We start from the raw sequence: 20,476 nt of genomic DNA on the forward strand, positions 1-20,476 counted from the left end.
AGATGAACTTAGAAAAATTCTTTTTTTGGTATTTATAACATTAAATTAAGAAACTTTCCAGAAATTAATTGAATTTATACACAAAATCTATAGTGATTGTGATAAAAACATGATTGCCTATAAAGATTAACTTAATTAAGGCTTCTTATTTAAATAAATGTAAAATTAGCATAACTTTTTTAGCCTGTTTCTTAGCATTTCTTTTCTTATTTTTACAAATTTATTCGGGTTATTTTGAAGAGCTTTGTTTTGATCAGATTTTTTTTTACAGACCCTCATCCTTTGACGTCCAACTTTTAGCTCTAAAATATCTGGAATTATATTTTTAGAGAATGCAAATTTTGTAGGTCTGGCCAATGTTTTTGGCCAAAAACCGACTGTCTGTTCAGACCGAATTAAGTGTGAATCACCCAAAGTGGCGGAGAATCTTCGGCGACTGCCAAACTTGTTTTGAACATTAACAGTAGGCCTGAAAATAGTCTTTGCCTTGTCTGGAGTCCAGTTTTTATTTGCTTTGTTGGCTTTACGTCGGTTTAATTATGAAAATTTATGCTTTGAGTGCTGTAATTAAAAAAGAAGAACACAATAAAATACAAGCTTTAAATATATATTTATGGCCTTTATGTAAAACAAATGTCAGAGTCTGTCCGAAAATCAGGTTGAGCGACTAAAGATTTATAATTATGGCTAGATTTTAAGTTTATATTCTTGGATATATATATTTGTTTTCGTTCTTTCTCTTTTGTTGCCAAACAATAGATCAAGTTTGAACGAATGTCTTTATGTAGGTATACTTATGTACATTTATTGATATTGATTAAGCATTGGTGAGTCAAACTTGTTGGTGACTTAACAGGGGTGTGGATCTCATCAGATGGGAGATCTTAGCCCTCAATTATTTTCGATTGTAGAAAAAGAAAAACCTACACCTACAAAAAAAAATCGTTTAAATAAAAACAGTTTGTAGTTTTTCAGTTTTCAGACTTAATTTGTAAAACAACTTCAAAATTAAAAAAAAAAAAATTAAATTTGAGATATATTTGTAATAAGATGTCATTACAGTTAAAAAATTTTTTTTTGTCATTTTTTCCTCTGTACTAGGTATATGTTCCACACACTTTCGGTTTCAACTCTGATATAGTTGATTCTTCTCTGGTAGCCGCCGGGGCTTTTCAAATATTTGTGCAGCTCGCTTGTTTGAGGATGGCAAACGTTTGCCCGGGGTCTCGTCTCGGCCCTCGGCAGCGGCCAAAAAACAATTGCGGAACCAGCGACAAAAGCGACAAATTGTTTGGCCCAACAGCAACAACACTGCGAACAGAGGCTGGACCCCTTTTACACCTCGAAACCCCCTCCCCCCTTTCGGGGGTACACATGCATGTAGTACACACTTATTTGCCATGTATTTTGGCCACGTCTTGAGTCTTTTTAGCCGCCAGCGATCGTTATGAGCAAAAATACGACGCTTAAATAAGACAGGCACGGTGAGCTCTTAAATAACGTTTGCCAAATTGCATTTCTGTTTAGGATTTTGTAAAACGCTATTTGCATGTTGTGCAGATGCTCTTGGGCAACTCCCATTTGGCGATCTTCGGACGTGGGCGTGTATAAAGCCCGCATCAGAATCTTCAATCTGATCCGTAAATCATAAGTTGGCATTGCAAATTTATAAGTGGAAAAGAACATTAATCTAATGGCCCACACCATATGAAGTTAATTAATTAATAATAATATTGTCAGCACTTCGGTGTGAAAAATGATTATTTATAAGATTTATTTATATTACTATTTTTGGTTAATATATTATATATTAATAATATCAAGTAAATAAACCCTAACTTCCCTTTGTGGCTCACCGTATCGAAAGCATTTCAAGTGGCGACTGCGCCCCTACATTAGCATTCATAATTCCGCCACTCAACTCAAGTTGCTCCACTGTTTGTCAAATTCTAGCATTTTCTGAGGCATTGCAAATATATGTTGAAAACTCAATGTTAGATCAGCATGAATGTAAGACGCATTATTTGTTCCGTAAATTCCCAGAGATTTGCCGAAAGGCAAACAGCTTCACGGCTTAATTAGCCAGGTAAACAGGTAAACACAATGAGAAGCGCATAGAACGGCGCTCGCAATTTGTTAAGCGTTTGTCATTCGCGGTGACCGCCTTTCGGGTGTGGAAAATGTGCTGAGGCTCAGAAAATCCAAAACCGGGAAACTCAGTCACAGTTGTGCTGATGTTTTTGGGATGCTACTTAATTAAATTTCCAAATACTACTTCAAAAACGACGGCGATCAATCGAAGGCGAAGGCTTTATGGCCGGCGAGATCTTATTACTTGTTTGATTACTTGCCAAAAAATGAGGTGGTTAAATTCGGTTCGCAGACCCTGACCTTCTCGCCAAGTGCGAAACGTGTCAGAGTCCAAGACGAAATGGAATTAAAATTTTAATCATTGTTTTTACGGCCATAATCGCGCGAAAGTGAAGGGCGATCGAAGGAAGTCGTCTGCTGAGATCAGTCAAATGGGTAAATAGTAGATAGTAGGTGGTAGCTTTACGACCAGAGCGCGCTAATTAAAATTAAATTCGTATTGAAAGCGAAATTAGCCCACAATTGTGTTGTGCACAGTTCGCACTTCGAACAAAGAAACTTCTTTCTTGGCGGCAAGATATATTTGATTTGCCCGCCCAATAAAGCCATCATGGTGACATCTTCCATAAACTAAGGGGATCTTGAAACTGGACCCCGAAACAAGTTATGGAAGTGAAAAACCACTTTTGCGATCGCGTAATTCGCCCGTAATTACAAAATCAAGTTTACCATGCGACACTTGAGATGCCCCCTGATTGGCATAATTAGTGGCATTTCTGCTGTCATCGGTGATTGTGTCGCGAAATGTCATTCAATTTGTCAAATGATTTTACGATCGCTCTGCGAGAGATCTGCGCAATTGGGTGAGTCGAATCGGAAAATGATTGGCAGCTGTGGGAAACCGAAGCAAATAGATTTTAAGAGCTATTCTTACATATAGACTATGGATTTTATTATTTATTTATATATTGATTTTCTAACTTTGCAATTTTGGGGATTTTTTGGTGTTTTATTTTTCCCCCAAAAACCACAAAAAGAGCTTATTAGCTTGGGACACTGAATGTAGTCATAGATGACTGCATAAGTTTGGCCCAAGATCGCAAAACTAATATTTGTTGTTATTTTTATTTATTATACCTTAAAGCTGTTGTCTGAATATCCTACTTTTCATGTATTTTTGTAAACACCTTTTAATATTTTTATTCTTTTTTAATTATTTGTTTTTAAAGATATTGTCTCAGTCCCAATTTTATTTATATCTTTTATCTTTAATAATTTATTGTTTTTGTGACTCAATTTTATTTGATTGTTATTAAATTTCTGTAATATTTTTTGTCCTCATATTTAAATTCTTCATTATTAAATAAAAAGTAGTTTAAAATTTGAAAGAGCATTCACTCTTCGATATTGAAAAGATGCTTTCGATTCCCTACCTTTTTCCGACACTTGTGTTCACACACTTGAAAATTCGCCAAGTATTTATCATTATGATTTATGAAGGCGGCTTAGTCTTCGTTGGTCACTCGTTTTGTGCGGGGAATCCCACTGAGGTAACCTCCATAAGCCCGTGTTCTTGTGCCATCGGTTATTAGCATAATTTTGCTTTAATTATATAATTTTTTGAGCAACACACGCTGGTAATCAATTTGTTTCTCTGCAGAAATTCTCGGAAAACCTCTGTGGCTTATGTCTAATTAATTTATGAATGCTTTATTTTTTAGATGTGTTGAGATAATTGGAAATGGATGTGGAGCGGATCCAATTTAAAGTCGTGTTGTGGTTGTTCGCCAGTGGAAAACCGTATTTATGATTTTATTATTAAGTACAATATATTTTAATGCCCTTTTTTAAGTTATGTAATTGAATTTGGCCATGCATATTTGAATGTAAGATTAAGTAATACATTTGCTTAGCTTTTAAAGAGTTTTTTTTTTAAAATTATATTTATCTGAATAATTGAATTGTAAAATATAAATAAATTTTGTAAATAGAAATTAATTTTCTAAACTGTCAAAAGGTACTTATCAAAGCAAAGGCAGTCGTGTTAAATATATGTAATCAATTAAATGCATTGTAAATATAAACATTTGAATAAAATAAACATATTATTATACAAAGATAATTTTATATATTTATTGAACAAGTTTATTATTATTTAGCCACCAGTTATTTAGAAACCAGTTTGGTTTTAGTGGGCCGCCCATAAGATGACATAATTTCTCTTGGCTAATTTCGAAATGCAGCCTAAAAGTAGGTAATTTATTGTTGAGCCTGACTTTTCAGGATTTCGTCATCTCTTCGATGCACTAAAGCAAATTGTTTGCCTTGGACTGGCGACTTTGCTATCTTGGAAGAAGGCCCCCGCCTTTCAATTAAACCAAGTGGCTGAGGTTGTAAAATAAAAAAAAATATGGCTGCCTACTTACAGGCTGGCCCATTAAAAATTAAGCAAATATCAAAGGGACAAAAAGGGGGAAATAGTGCGGTTGTGGGTGGTGCATAAGTAAAAGGACACTAAAATATTACGTGCACATGTGGTCCCATCTCAGCTCATCTCTTTGGATCCGGAGACAAGACAGGTCCTAAGATGATGATGATGATGGCTTGAAACGGCGACAGGCAGAAATAAAAAATCAACTTGGCAAAAGCCTCGAGCCCAAAAGCAATCAAGTGAAATGAGGTGCAGTTGCCACGCCCCCCACCCTCCGACCACCGAATGCCAAAAATAATCACAAGGCGACAAAATGTTGCATATAATGCGGCTGCTTAGGAAGGACCATAAATAAAGGCCTCAAGGCAGAGAAACCAGGATGGTGGGGACCATAAAACAGTGCTGCCATAATTTAGGATGCAAATATAAATAAATATAATATTAAATTTAGTTAATATTAATTTTAAAAATATATTATTAATATTATTATAGGTGCCTATTTAAAGATTTGAGTTATAACTATCGCAATGTTTCTCTATTATTACACAAATAAAAATAAGTGAAATAATTAGTTTTTTTAGTATACAAAATATATTATTAAAAAAATGCATCATAAAGAAAATACAGTTTCAAGGACTTTTGCCGTCTTTATAAATCAGCCATCTCTGAAGCAAACTGACTGATGGCTGGATGGATGGTTCGTGTTAATTATTTTGCTAAAATAATGCAAGACTGGCAACGAAAAATTTGACAAAATTTGATGCGCTCACATCGCCCACACACCCCCTCGTTTTCTAGATATTTTCGCCGAAAATAAAAAGCAAAATACTGAAATGAAAAATCGCAATTTCCTGGGCCCAGATAACCGCCGGCTACGAACATTTTCTATATAGGAATATAAACAACAATAAAGAGCGGACGACAGCGATGGCTTAATGAGTGACGGGCGGTCATATTAGATGAGATGCGATGTCCTTGTGTTGGTTGTGTCCTGTGAGTGTTGGTGTGTGTATGTTAGTGTGTGGGTGTTGGCGAGTTATGGCGCATTAAGCCCAGCTGCGACCACACTGTAAAAAAATATCATTAAGTTAAAGCCAGTTTGTTAAACCTTAAAAAAATAAATCAAATTAGAAATACATATTTGTAATATTTTAGATTAATTTTAAATTTATTTATTATATTTATGTATATAGTTTTTGTATGAAGGAAAAATAAAATAACATTATAAATACAAAATATACTAGAAAAATACTATCAACATGCTACAAAAATACTAAAAAATACTACAAATAATATGAATTTTTTCCCCTAACTGTATATGTGTGTAAAGGCTATATCTTTTCTCTTTTTTTTTTGGGTCGATATCTGAACTCCTCTCGCATTCTCGGGCATTTGCATTATTCATGTGCTTGGCAGAGAAAGCCGTGGGGGAGTGAGAGGTGAAATGAGGGGGAAAGAGACGAGAAAGTCGCGGTAGTTTTATTTTAAAGCCCAAGCGTTCATAAAAACCAAGCCCCAGACAAGTGCAGTTCGCTGTCGTGGGAGGCTCTGTGCAAGGGTATAAAAGGGGTGGGGCGGAGATATACCCATTTATACCCTATATATAGTCAAGCAATAATCGGTTGATATTCCCGCAGTGCACTCTGGGTTATGTGCAGTGGGAAGAACTAAGAAATATAGCCCTAATTATAAAGTAACACTTGTCTTAAAATCGAATAAAGAGCACAAGTGATCTGGAAAATGTCTGCGTTCAAAACTTTATGATTTATTCCGTAAACATAAATACAAAATCGAAATAAAAATAAATAATAGGTTAAACGTTTTTTGAAACTATAATATTTTAGATTTCAGTTTAAAAATGTTTTTCTTTGAATAACCAAAGGTTAAACGTTTTCTGAAACTATTATTAAATTAGATTCCAGTTTACAATTTTTTTTTAATTTAATTTAATCTAAAGTTACCTTATCAACACCCTAATTATTTAGCATAAATAAAGAGCATTCAATTTGTTTTAGAGTTTCGCAAGTGAAAGCCTCTTTCCTCTTTGGTTGCCTTTCAAGTTCGCTGGCTGAACGCTTTTGATGGCTTTTTTCGGGCTCCTCCGTCCTTCGCTCTTTTCTCCTCGTGTCCATGAGACCACGGGTCCATCGTGTGTTGATGCTGATGACAGCATCCGAGGAGCTGAGGAGCTGAAGAGCTGAAGCGACCACGTCGACCCCATGATGAAGTTGTCTTTCCTCGTTCGTCGTTCATCGTTCATCGTTCATCGCGGGGCTGCTCGTTAAGTTGCCTTTAAGTCAAGTTGTTTGACAATCTTCGCAGGAAGAAGCAGCCAGCCAAGCCAGTGAAGTCAGGGAAAAAGCAGGGAAAAAAGTGTTATAAATTGCATTTAGTGTCGGGCCACGTCATTGCTGATTTGTTACGGCTGCCACGGCTAACGGCGGAGGGGGCCAAAAGGTCAACCTCCAGGCCTTAACAATGGCTTCTGGAATAGCTGCAGATATAGCATGGTATGGTATGGTATACCAGGGCTAAAAGATCCCACTGCTCAGATCTTAACATACATATATGCAAATCGCGCTGGCAATGATGCGTTCTGGAATTCCGAATTGTTTACAAATTTTCCAACAAAATGCTAGCGGGAGGAGCCTAGATATGCTAAAATAAAACTTCAAGTCATAAACTAAAGACTTTGTTTACAAATTAAATGCAGCATGCAACAAGCAACAAGCGACATCTTCATCGCGGCCAAGCAACCAAGGAGTCGAAGGAACCCAAGCCCAAGGAACCCATAGCTCTATATCCTCGCCTATCCAGATATGCGACTTCAGATACAAGCCTTTTGCTTATGAATTCGCTGGCCAGACCTACATGCACCCCCCTTCACCCCCTTCACCCACCCGATCAAAGCGATCCCTCCTGGCGCTTGGGTGTGATGTGTCCGTTGCACTGTCCTCCGGTCCGTCCGTCCGTACACTGAGAGAAAAGTAATCAGCGATATTTTAAATAATTTTTTCCTATTCTGAAACCTTTAATTTAATTTCTTTGGGCATCTTCAAATTGTATTTTGTAAAACCAATATTTTTGTAAAATGTTAATGTTTATTTTAAATAAATTACACTTTAGTGAAAATATTTATTTGTTTGCTTATTTTTCTTTAATATTTATATATATTTTCAATTATTTTTTCCCCTGTACTTGTCCGCTTGTCCGTTTTGTCCGCCGGCTCGTACTTTATGCCCACCGTATGCAAAGCAGCCCGCAGCCCAGCTACATGTGTTTTACATGAATTTTAAATGATATGTTAAATAAAAATGCGCAGCTAAGCAGCCCAAGGCACCGCACCACAGTGAAGACAACGAAAACGGACAGGGGGACGGAGAACGGGGAACAGGGACGGGAACAACTGCAGCCACAGTGAGTGCAAAGAGTGCGTGGACAACTCTCGGCATACGCAGTCATAAAAACAGTGGTCGCGAATGCGAATTCCCCTAAATACTTGATTTTCTTTGCTCAAAACTAAATTGCAACTCGTTAACGTTTATTATCCAATTAAATAGTGTGGGATAATGATTAAAATAAATAAAAAGGTAGATATAAATGCACATCTTTACAATAAATGTAAATGTAAATGTTTATTGCTTTTTTAATTATTTCAAAAATAGTTTTTCAGTGAATCTAATAAACTTAATAAAATTTAAAAATAAATGTTTAATATAAGGTAAAGTCTATTTTTAAATGTTAAAATAATTAAAGTTTTTTGTTTGTGTTAAATTAAAATTGAATATTAAAAAAAAAATCTTACCCAAATATTTCAAGCTCAAGGAATATATTTTAAAAATTATATTTAGCTCTTCAGTTTGCTAAGCTCTTTGATTTTAATTTTCGTTTGTCTTATTTTCCCCTCGAACTAATTAAATCATGTATCGTTTTTGCCCCACCTCCAACCACTGTGCAGGCGTAAAAAAAAGCTGGCAAAAACTATGCAAAGTTTATGCGAATCTAAAATATTTGCACTGGGCAAGCGCATGCGCAGCACACTCAATTGTTCAAATACATTTATATATCTTAAAGGCAGGAAAGGCGAAAAGGAAAATCCAGCTGGAGAGGGAAAACTGGGCAGGGAGTCGGATGCTGGACGTTGGACGTTGGACGCTGCCTGATGCTATCAATTCAAAGTCAAATGGGGGGACAACAAAACAAATCGGCGCTGCATCTATAATGAGCCCAGTCGAACGTGGACCAAACTCAGATACTGGGCTTAAAGGAAAAAAGAGGAAGAAAATGAAGAAAACAGGCCCCCGAGTCGGAATTGATGAGAGCGGGCAACCATATGCCCAGCGGGCTGGGGCTTGGACCCAAAACTGAAAACCCAGACTGGGTTCCGATGTTTTGACTTGCATGTGCCTCATTGAGTTGTTCTGTGTGGAGGATAACCCCCCCTATTCTCCGTTCTTGGGGAGCACGATCGGCTGTAGGGACACCCACCCAACGCACACACATATTGGTCTACAGGTAGGATCAAAATAATCAACGAAAATCATAGAAGTATTTTAAAAATATTTAAAAAAGAATTTCCGAAGAGTTGCCAAAGTGAACTATTTTAAAAACATTACAAGAATCGATTCAAATTAATGTACATTTAAAAACTATCTTAAAATAGTCTTTTTTTAATTGGAAAATATTCATTCATTGTTTATTTTAATTATTAGAATAAATAAGTTATTTTATTTTAGTTTTAGTTTTAAAAAACAAGTAAATTACTTTAAACATTTTAAAAGCTTTTAAAACTCTTTTGTTTTAGGAACTCTGCTATTATTGTGACTGCAGGTGTACGCACAGATGCGCCCAGTGCCCTGGGGCCATCGCATTATTCCCGTTCCTAGTTCGATTCGCATTGATTGCAAAAATTGTTGAATGCCGCACAATTGAATCCGTTCGCGGGTCCATAAATGTCTTCATTATGATCTTGAGTAGTTTGGCCAATTTGCTGGGGAGCAACTGACCAACGCAGAAAATCGAGGATTTTAAACAGATTTCGGCTGTAAGATGAAGAGTATTAAATAAGGTTATCAGTATAATTCAGTATAATTAAATAAGGAGTTTTGGAACAGAATATTTTTAATATATTTTATATTTTTTTAAGCTCTATTACGAATATTTCTCATATATTAAATTGGTAATATAATTAAAAGAAAAATTATATTTTCAATGATGGTTTACCCCATTAATAAGAACACTTAACTCTGTTGGTCAGTTGGAATATTTACGTCCTTCCTGGGGGAAAATTTGCGGGTGAAAAACTGTGCCAACACCCAAAACAGGGGAATCACCTACGTGGCTGGGAGAAATGCAACCAAAATCGCACCCAAGGAAAGGCGAAGGCAAAGGCAAAGGCAAATCAGGCATTAAATTGCTCATGAGGCCGACAATTTCTTTAAACACAGAGCGCAGCGCAGCGGCTGAGTTGGTAATAGAAAAGGATTTGACTCGATTGAACACCCGAATTTGCAATTTTCGAGTTAAGCTCCGTTGCGCCCCCAAAAACGCCTCGGCGAAAAGAAAAAAAGTGGTGGGCGGTGAGCTGAAATTATAGCCTAAGCCCAGGCAAGTGGAAGACCAGACGGAGTTTCAGTCGTCGTCTTTTTTCCAATTGCTGCCTTTTCTTTTTTTCAGCCTTTTCAGCTTTTTCGGGGCCATCTCTTGGCCAAAAGCACTTAACACGTCAACACGGTTGCCGGCGCTGTGTTTTCCCAAGCAGTCGGCGGCATTTCTGTTTTTGGTGGGAGTCGCTGCGATACGCTACTCCATAAAAGTAAATAATATTAATGGAAAAAGTAATAGCGTTTGTTTTAATTGAGTAAAATTGATTGAAAATTGAACATAAGTTAATTTTAAAATAAAGAAAGAATTTTAGGTATTCAATTTGTGATGAATATAATTGTCTTTAATTCATTAAATATTTTATTGCATTGTTTTGTGGCGAAATGAAATTCACAGAATTTTAAATGTTAAAAGTTTTAGTAAAATTTGTATTTTATATTAATTTTAAATGTCTTGACATCTACCTATATATATCATATCATCTCTCATGATATCATATTATTTTTCTATAGAATGGAACTTGTTAAAGGAGGAACCTCCATCGCTTCCCTTACTTTTCCGCATTTACCCAGTGTTTGGGCCATATCGATAAAAACAATGTTGCGGTATTCTGCCTTATGCTGACATGATTACCCAGCTAACCAGCTGAAAACCGAGGCAGAAACTGAGGCCAAATTTCAAAGTCGGGGATAAACTCCAATGGTTGATTGTAGGTGCAAGTTAAGCTGCACACTCAGAAAAAAGTACAATAGCAAACCACATTTGTTATTAACAAAAATATAATATAAGTCCCAACTTATATGTAGTTTTTCCATAATAAATCACAATTAACCCTTTTTTTCTTTCAAAAAATAAAGAACTATATTAATAACTTTTTTCTCTGTGTGCTTACTCGGAAAAATTGAAAATGGGATTGGGACTCGCATGTTGCATGCCCATATAGATCGATAAGGTGGCCATCGATCGAAGATTGAGCTGGAGAGTGTGTATCGATTATTATCTATTTTGGCCGAAATCGATCGTGATCGATTGATGCTGGGCTGCTTGAACAAGGTTAAGTGCCTGCAGGGTGGCAAAGGGGAACTATAATCCCGGATTTTCTTCATCTGAGCTGTTAATGTGGCAACAGGAATTTAGTTCGATTTCTGCATGGATTTAAGGTGGCCTTTTTGCCAGGCTTTTCGAATTTAAATTGTAATCATCGCAGTGCTCCCTGACATTTCAGTACTTGTCAATTGTCAATTCGATTTGGTTATTGTCGCAATATCTGGCAGCGAAACAAAAAACAAAAATTCATAAATTATCTATTAACTATTATCGGCAGCAGTGAAGTAGAGTGGATATGTCGACGGCCCCCGAAGATCGTTTGCGCGAGAACCTCAACCGCTGTCTGTCGGACTCCCTGGTGAAGGGATTCGGAGGCCTGGTGATCGGATCGGTGGTCACCCTGCTCTTCTTCCGGAGGCGCATTTGGCCCGTCTGGCTGGGCACCGGATTCGGCGTGGGCATGGCCTACCGGGGCTGTGAGAAGGAGCTCAACGAGGTGACCTTTGACCCGCAGAAGTGATGGCGAGCAAAGAAGTGGACAATGGATTTTACGAATGCTCAAATACGGTTTAATCCCTTGCGTTTGTTTTGGAATGTGGAACGATTTGAGTAAATGAATGAAGGGAAACCCATTTTTTTATTGGGGATGTGGGATTAAATTAGAGCAGTAAAAAGTGAATTAATAAGAAATAATTAATCAAATAACTAAAGGAAACGAGAAATAATTTAAAAAATAAATAAGAAAATAAAATAAATAGGTAAAAAAAAAGTAATCAAATAAAATAAATATATAAATAAATAAATATACAGTAAAATAATATATATAAGGTTTACCATCATTTACAAAGCCTTAAAACAGTCTAATCATGATCCTCTTGCGATCTGGAACAAGTGATATGTGTAAGCCAATCTTCGTGGCATTCAACACCTGGGTTTTCCTTTACTTTTTGGTCATCTTAAGCTGCTCTTTCATGTTCACCGATCTGGCGATCGTTCAAGGGCCCAATAAATCTAGTCTAGTCCCGTTTGCTGGCTGGTGCTAATGCGACAAGTCCACCGGAATTCCCTCCCTGCACCCCCGGCACTCCACCAACTAACTGGCCTTCTTCTCGGAAAGATCGCTATTCGCGATCCATTTGCCAAGATATCCTACAGTCGAGGAGGGCAGCGCTTCGAATTCGGGCTGCTTCCGAGGCAATCGGACGATCGGCCAATCGGCCAAGGAGAAGTCAAAAACCGGAGGAGAGATTGTGTAGCACGGTCGGCAATTATAATATATACAAAATCCATTACGGTTCACAGGTCAAATGTAGAAATTGAGATAGATCCGCGGCCACAGGCTGGATGTGGTTCATTGGCAGCTTTGCACGTTGCCTCACGCCAAAAACCCATCTGCAAGCCTTTTTTTAGTGCAGCCGAAAAGGTGCTGCAAAATTATATTTCAAAGTAAATTCCGCTATTAGTAAATTTGCTAAAAAATATATTCGACGAGAATTTTAAACTAGGATTTTATCCATTACTTCAAATAAATATTTAACATATAATGAGTGAATAATTTTAAACCAAAAAATATATTTCAAATTAAAATATATTAATCTGAAAAGTATAACATTTTTTTTGGTAAGTTTAAGGAAGAGATTATATATTTTTACATAATTCTTTTCCTTTTCTTTTATTTCATTTTTATATTTATTGTGGTAAAAAATTTAACAATAGAAAAAAGTGGCCATAGGAGACATTTAATTCTTAAATCGATTTATTTAATTCCAATTTTACAATTTTTGGTTAAATTAAATGGCTGAATTGTCAGCACTGTTCCTGTCGACATCGTCATCGTCGATCAATGCTCAATTCAGCTCAGTTGAGCCTGTAGCGCCGCATCGCATCGCATCCCATGCCCATCAAGATAGTCGAAGACCCATTGCCTCCATCGAGTCCCTGTCCCTCCATTCCCCACTCCCCAATCCCCACAATCCCGATCCTCAGTCCCCGATCCTCGATTCGAGTGGCAATCGTGATCGACTCGAACTCTGTATTCTGTCTTCTGCATTCTGGATACTGGATTCTGTCCGTGGCTTCCACTCGCCGCAGCTCAGAATTCGGCAGCAATTTTTCATTGCCGTTCCTTTTCCACCTTTTCCACTACCTTGGCCATATATATATACGACATACACGATATCCGATTCGGCGACAGATTCGTTTTGGCAGCTACGCAGTCTGCAGCAGATCATCTCGGTTCAGTTTTTGTGAACCCAAAAGTTATAAAATAAAATTAAAAACTAAAAAAAACATACCAAACACATTTATTATAATTATATGATTTGTAGTAATTTGTTTATTTTTTTTCAAAATATTTAAAAAGTTATCAGTGGGCTTAGGGGCTTTTTTAAATATTTTAGAATTTTACATAAATAGGTTAATATTCTACAGTAATTAAGTAGGTATAAAATTATGATTTAATAGCTCAGTTCAGTTATTTTCTACAAAATTCCATAAGAACTAGTTCCCAGATCGCATATGACCAGGTCTATCTACCCATTCCCAATCCCATTCCCAGCCCGCAAAAACCTAGGCCTAGACCAAGTGGCCAAGACCATTTCTTGGGACTCGAAGCTCTCGCGCTCTCCACGTTTAATAAGCAATTTTGATTTGGAGCAGATTATGTGACGACCGAACGAGCTGCAAGTTCAGGTTGCATGCCACACTGCACCATAGCTGCCTGGCTACTGATACACTGGGCGAAAATCATTTCAAAACGAAATTACAGATTTCTTGCAGGAAATATAAATTATTGTTTTGATCAATTAATGCATTATTATTTACAAAATGATGTTCTTTTTTTTTGGAATATGAACTTTGAAAATAAAGTTTAAGTTAAGCATTAGTTAGCAATTACCTAATATTTATATTTACCTTTTGTAAGCTGTCAAAAAAAGTGTATATATTTTTAAAGTGGATCTTTTAGGCGAAGCTGACGCCTAGTGATTTTTCTTCAAGTGTATTCCAGCCGAAGGAGCCGCCTGCTTGGAGCTTTTTGACTGCGACTTGCACTTGACTTTGTCGCTGACCCGGCAAAGATTTTAACTGCGACTTGTTGCCAGTTCCCCGGCTCCCTGATGCCGATACTGTTTACATGGAACCTGTACTGATTGCTCCTAGTCATGCCCCCGATTTGGATTTGGATTTGGTTCGGGAGATTCGCAATTTAGTGATAAGACCGCAGTTCATTTTCGCATTTCGCATTTCGCAGGAATTGCCTGGACTTTTATTGAATTTTAATTGGTCAAAATGTTGATGAGCAGTGGGGACCCCCCTAAAAAACAAAAAAAGCGGTAAGAAAATTGGTAAGCAGCATATGCCTGATTACCAGCGACCCTTTTGTTGCGAACCCAACCGAACCGGAATGGCAAAGGTTCCCAAGAAAATTTAGATCAATTTTCCTAATTTACCCGGGCCGCGGCGATTGCGTGTCGTGGCGTGAAAAACGGCACTTGAGGAAAACCCACAGAACGCGAGGAGCATTTTCATAGGATTCGGATTGGAGTGAGGAGTAGGAGGCATTCCTCACCATCGGAGGAGGAGGCGGAGGAGGCCGAGCGGAAAATAAATCACGACTCAAGTTTCGAAAGCGCGAAACTGTTACCAAAGCACTTAAACTTAAATTGGCCAAACCGAGCTGCGAGCTAATCCAGTCGAGATCCCACAAAGGCCCCCTCACCCCTCACTCCTCACGGGGAGTCCCAAATTAGAAATAGTGTAGATAGATACGCCAATAGAATTTATAGCGAGCTTCGGACTGCGTTTTCCTCTTTTTCCCCCCCTGTTTTTCCTTTTTTTCTTTTTTTTCATGATCATGCCCTGGTCAGGTTAATTTTGGGCACGACCACGGCCATGTGGATGACGATGACGATGATGATGGCAACGCACGAAGGAAGCCGCACCATGTGCACTGCCAAAAAGTGCGGGGTTAAAGGACGGCTAAAGTCCACCAACGAAAATAATTGGCTCTGATTTTTGGAGAAATTTTTTTACTTAATTAACAAAACCCTAAATTGGTATATAAATTTAAAAAGTAGTTCTAGGAATTTTTATATTTATTATATGTAATAATAATATTTTGTCTGTTAATATAATGACACAAAACATACAGTAAGGGAATCCCATGGAATATTTATATTTAATATTACAACTAGGTATCCTTACATAAAGAACATTTCTAGCTTTATTTTTATTAATATTTTATTTTTCCAGTTTTATGTTTAAAATTAGGGGTCATATTTATTTTAGTAATTTTATTTCCTTTTAGGAAATATTTTATTTCCAGTGTAGCCCGAGTGGATGGGCAGGAGGTTAGGTGGCGGTCATGGAGCCGAGTTTGCAGAAACGTGCTCAGGGATCGCAGCTTAAGTTTAATGGAACCAATTGAAGATATTTTGTGGGCAAGTGATAAAGTTGTATGCCCAGTTGGTGGGTGCCCGAGCACTCTTCTTCAGCTTCTTCGGCTTCTTCTGCTGCCATAAAGCTTAGGATCCCTCTCTAGTTCGGAACGTGGAACTCGGAGCTTGGCTTTTCCATCAACAACAAGTTCACTTCACGAACCCATTAAATGATGCGTAAGCCCAACGTGATCATGCGTCTCGTCTCCGAGGGGCCAGATCACACGATCCTGATACGCAGAGTGGAAAACCTGAGGAGAAATCAGCGTGAAAATTGCCAGCCTCCCCTTTTCCCCCTTCTCCCGTCCCACTGCCCCCGTTGAGTTATGTGAAAATTGCGGAAGAATTTCGTGAGGCGGCTTGTTAGTAGATGGCAGCCCAGCAAACCAAAGCCAAAGCCAAACTATATAAACTAAACTGAACTAAAGTAAAGTAAACCAACATTGAGCCAGGTCCAAAGGCAATTGGCCAGCAATCAGTGGGGGAAGTGGTTGAAAGGAGCTGCAAAAAAAAACAAAAAGGGGGTGGAAAGTGGGTTAAGGTAATTCCCAGCACACACAAACATATGGCAAACGAATTTTGCGAATTGCCGCGATTGCAGTGAGAAAATCACTGTAGTTGGCCATTTCTTTCATCCTTTGTTATTGAAACCGATTTATAGATTTTTTTCGGCACACAAAATATTATTTGCATGAACAAAAATGTATGCGAACCTTGAACTATTTGTTTTTACTAACATTTATATTAAACAAGTTTATTCAAATATTTTTTTTATTTTGTAAAAGATATAATAAAGTAAGTAACTCATTCTTTCTAGGCTAAAATGGAATATTTAAATTTTTTAGACCCTAAATTCATATTAACATTTTGCCATTTTAATTTGTTTGTGGATTTTCCATTTTCCGGATAGTGAAAATATATGGTATGTGCTGTCTGTGACGTCACGCTTCCGCTGCCAACCAATCAATCAAAGGGCCGTCAACTTCACTCTCTCAGTCTCTTTCTATTGCCCCCTTGTTGTCTCTTTCGGCGGCGGCAAAATAAGTTTTTCCACTTCTTGGTGGCTCCGTTGGCGGCTTTCTTATTTATTTTGGCTCATTTTTACGCTTTATGCACTGCGCGTTTTCCTCTCTCCACTTTCCAGATGGCTCTACATCCTCAACCCCGAAACAAAAACCTAAAAACCGAAAACCCCAATCCCTGCCTTTTGCTTCACCGAGCGCTGTTGTCCATTAAATTTGATACCCACTTATTTGGCCAATAAAATTAACCTACCTCAACTTGTTTGGCCTTCATCATAAAGGTGGGCGAGTCTCCAGGGAAAGAGACGGCAGGCGGGAGTGCAAAAGAGACGGTGCGTAGGCAAGGGGGCGGAGGGAAAGAGACGCGCAACAAACCCTTTGCTCCTTGCTTTAATGTTAGACAAGCGAAATATATTATTTGGAAAATATAAACGATAAAATATGCTTGTTTCAAAATATTAAATGATGACAGTTTCTTGGCCGACACAACGGATATATTGATCCAAATATGGATCCGAACTCGTTATTAAATTTCCAATCGATTGGCATTTAAACCTGGACATTTTATTTTTTGGCCATTTTTCGCAAAAAATCATGATTAAAAATTGGAGAAAATTTTATTTTTTTAAGATCACCCGGAAAGTGTCATGGATTTATTTATTATTTTGTTATCTGTTCAAAACAGTATGTATTTTTGGCGTTGGACCATTTTTTTACCAAGTTACAGCAAAAAACAAACAGGAAAAATTGCTATTTTTGTGAAAAAACCAAAGTCCTAAACTTTAAAAAAAAAAAAAAAAAAACCAAACCGTTGGGGGCGCACAGCATTTAGTTATTTAGATATGTAGAGAACATTAGAAGATAAAATTGGTTTATAATCCTAATAGGCATAATTGTATTTATGATATTTTTTTTTAAATTTATTTTGAATAAATAATTCTAAATTTGATTTATAACTAGCTAATTAAAAAATAAATAAAACTTGTAGGGCTGAGATATTAAATATCTAAAATTCAGGGTAATTTTGTCTGGAACTCTTTTTCCAGCAGAATAACCCTGGATGCCCCGAATCGATGGAGTCACCATGGGAAAGCACCTCATGTGGTGAACGCATCGGGCGCGCAAATAAATTAGCGACCACCAAGTGTTGACATTTATTGTCAAGCCGAGCCCCAAAAAAAGGCGACTGAGAGCGAGTTCCGAAACCGAAACAGAAACCGAATTCCCGGCAGCATAAAAAAAGCCACACCAAAACGATACGAAACGAAACGAGCGACACTTGCAGCGGAGTTGCAACAAGATACGCGTCGCACGTTGCACATTGCGAGTTGCAAGTTGCACACAGCACATTGCCGCACGCTTTTGGTCAATTTCAATTTATTGCATCAAGTGACAATCGGTTTAAATGGGCGGAGAATGTGAATGGGAATTGGAAATGACAGTGGCAAGGACCCAGGCATCCTATTTAATTGGTGACCCCGACAACGTCTAAATTGTCGCACCTTTTTCAGACGCAATTTGTTGCGTTTGCTGCCTTTGAATTTGGGCCTTCCGTTTTCTTTAGGTTTTCAGTGCGGGGCTACAAATATTACAAAACAAACTGCGGGGATTTCCTACATATTTTAAATCATTTTACTAAATATTTAAGGGAATTAAATCAAAATTGATTAATGAGAAAATTAAGGAAATTATAACTTTATTTGGTAAGTTTTATTTTAGTAATGTTGTGCAATTAACACTCATAGAATTAAATTCTCTCATTACTTCTTTTAAAGAGCACACTAATTATGAATAATTTAACTCTAACTGATCCTTCTTTTAATGAGCAATCTAACGATATTATCTATTTTATTTGATAAATATTATTATAGTAATAATATTATTATAATACACTTTAAGGAATTTTTCTTTTGTACTTTGTTCTTTTGATGATAAAATTATAAATTTATAGATAATACCTATTGAATTCAGGATAAGGATATGAAGAATATTATCTAATTCTTATAAGTTTTATTATAGTAAGATTGACCACTTATTTTCTTTTATGTTTCTGTTGCTGGAAAACTATTATTTTCTTATTTTTTACCTAGTCAGCGAAGCGCAGCGGCAAAACGCTTAAAGCAAGCCGCTTTTTCGCTGAGAACCAACAAAAAAAGGTAACCAAATTTAGCCCGAGCGCGTCGCAAGTAGCCAGTTTTCTGTTTTCAGTTTTCTTTTAACTTTTTTTTTTAGTTTTCTGCTTTCAGTTTCCAGTTGCAAGGCAATTAAAATTTTGCGCCAAACAAAAAGCGAACAGGGGTCCTCCTCGCCTTTCGTCTCCATCTCCTTCTCTTTCTCGGCGACGTGTCGCTGTCTCTTTCTCGGCGTTTCAGCGTTTCGGTGCCTAAATAAGTCAAGTGTTGCACAGACAGCAACGCGAGGAACCTCAAAGTGGCAGCCAAATGGGCGTATGAAATGCAATTAAATTAAATTTGCAGTTTTCAAGTGGCCGCCAGGGGCGTTGGGCCAAAGGGGGGGTATCAAAACTACCCGCAACCTGTCATAATGGTCAATGTCAATTTCGTATAATTAACATTTAATTGAAAAGTTTTCACCAAAATAATGGTGCATCAATGGGAAATTAAAGGGGCATGGCAGTAGAGGGGGCAATTTGAGCAGGGGGCTGGGCCTTAGTTTTTAAGGGTGCGTGACAGTGCGTGTCCTTTGAACAGAGTAAAGTGTGAACAAAACATAAGGTGGGTAGGGAATATTTTAAGTGTGCTATTCTAGAAAACTGAATTATATTTTTTTTTATATATATTTTTTTAAATATATATTATTTTTATATAATTGTAAAAAATTACAAAAGAAACTGACAACTTTTTTTAGCCTTTTAAACACATTTTTTTGTGGATCCTTAGGTAATTCCTATTTTCCTGTTTTTTTATGTTTTTCCACCTTCCTCGTTCCCAGATCGCAAAATTTTTGGTTCTGTCGGTTGGCTTTTTAGCCAGTTCTTCAGTCTATTGAAATGTCAGTCAACGGTTCTCCAAAATGTTTTATAGCCAATTATAGTTGTCAAAGTGTGTGTGCTGCCAACGTGTGAGTGTGTGTGTGTTTGTGGCAGGAGGAAGGCTTTTCAGGCCCAACTTCTGGATTCTGGACAAGTCTTACTTCCTGGCTCAGTTTCGGCTGCTGTGGATTGTGACTTCGGTTTCGGTTTCAGTTTCTGGCCTATCGATAACAGTTGATAAGAGGCTCAGCCCACACAACCACCCACTGACAGGCCATGTGTGCCCTGCACTAAAAGAAATTGAAACTTAATGCTTACAATGAAAAATATATGATAAAATAACAATAAATATCTGCATATGTAAATCGTATGTTCGTTAAACCTAATTACCAAAAAATAATACAAAACATATTACATATTTATTTTTTTTATAAGTTTTTCGATTTTAAAATAATTATTATTTTTACAATACTAGTGCACTATTGTATTTAATATTTCCCTATCAATATTCAATACTTTGATTTTGTAATTTCTTTTAAAGGTGGGTACCCTAACTTAATTATTTTCCAGTGTTCATCCCCACCTCCCAAAAGTGCACCTCCTTTCTCGCAGTGTGTGATTTTAAAAGGTTTTCCATGTTGAAGCGATAAAATGGCAAAAATTGAATAACTGACGGAGTCAAGGGAGAGGGCCTCGTGGATTTTCAGTTACTGCTGGCGGGTGGCTTAGCTGATTTGGTAAATCGATAGCGAGTCTGAAAAGGGGAAAATCGGGGAAGGGGGCTTGAACTCCAAAGTGGCTAAAATCCAAATCAGCGAAGCTTAAACAAAGCAAAAGTCGGGCTGTGGATTAA

General features: G+C 37.3%; 1 protein-coding gene across 1 annotated transcript; it reads left to right on the plus strand.

The window, feature by feature from the left end:
• Nucleotides 1-11,358: 11,358 nt before the first annotated feature.
• On the plus strand, nt 11,359-11,809 carry LOC108054543 (MICOS complex subunit Mic10). The gene has a single exon (XM_017137545.3). The coding sequence runs from the start codon at nt 11,469-11,471 to the stop codon at nt 11,691-11,693; it is 225 nt and encodes a 74-aa protein (XP_016993034.1). The 5' UTR covers nt 11,359-11,468; the 3' UTR covers nt 11,694-11,809.
• The last annotated feature ends 8,667 nt before the right edge of the window (nt 11,810-20,476 follow it).

Source organism: Drosophila takahashii, chromosome X, assembly GCF_030179915.1.
Source record: "Drosophila takahashii strain IR98-3 E-12201 chromosome X, DtakHiC1v2, whole genome shotgun sequence".
Classification (NCBI taxonomy): Eukaryota; Metazoa; Arthropoda; class Insecta; order Diptera; family Drosophilidae; genus Drosophila; species Drosophila takahashii.

Excerpts from the sequence above, each read along its gene's own strand:
- LOC108054543 (XM_017137545.3), top strand. The coding sequence starts at position 11,469 with ATGTCGACGGCCCCCGAAGATCGTTTGCGCGAGAACCTCAACCGCTGT.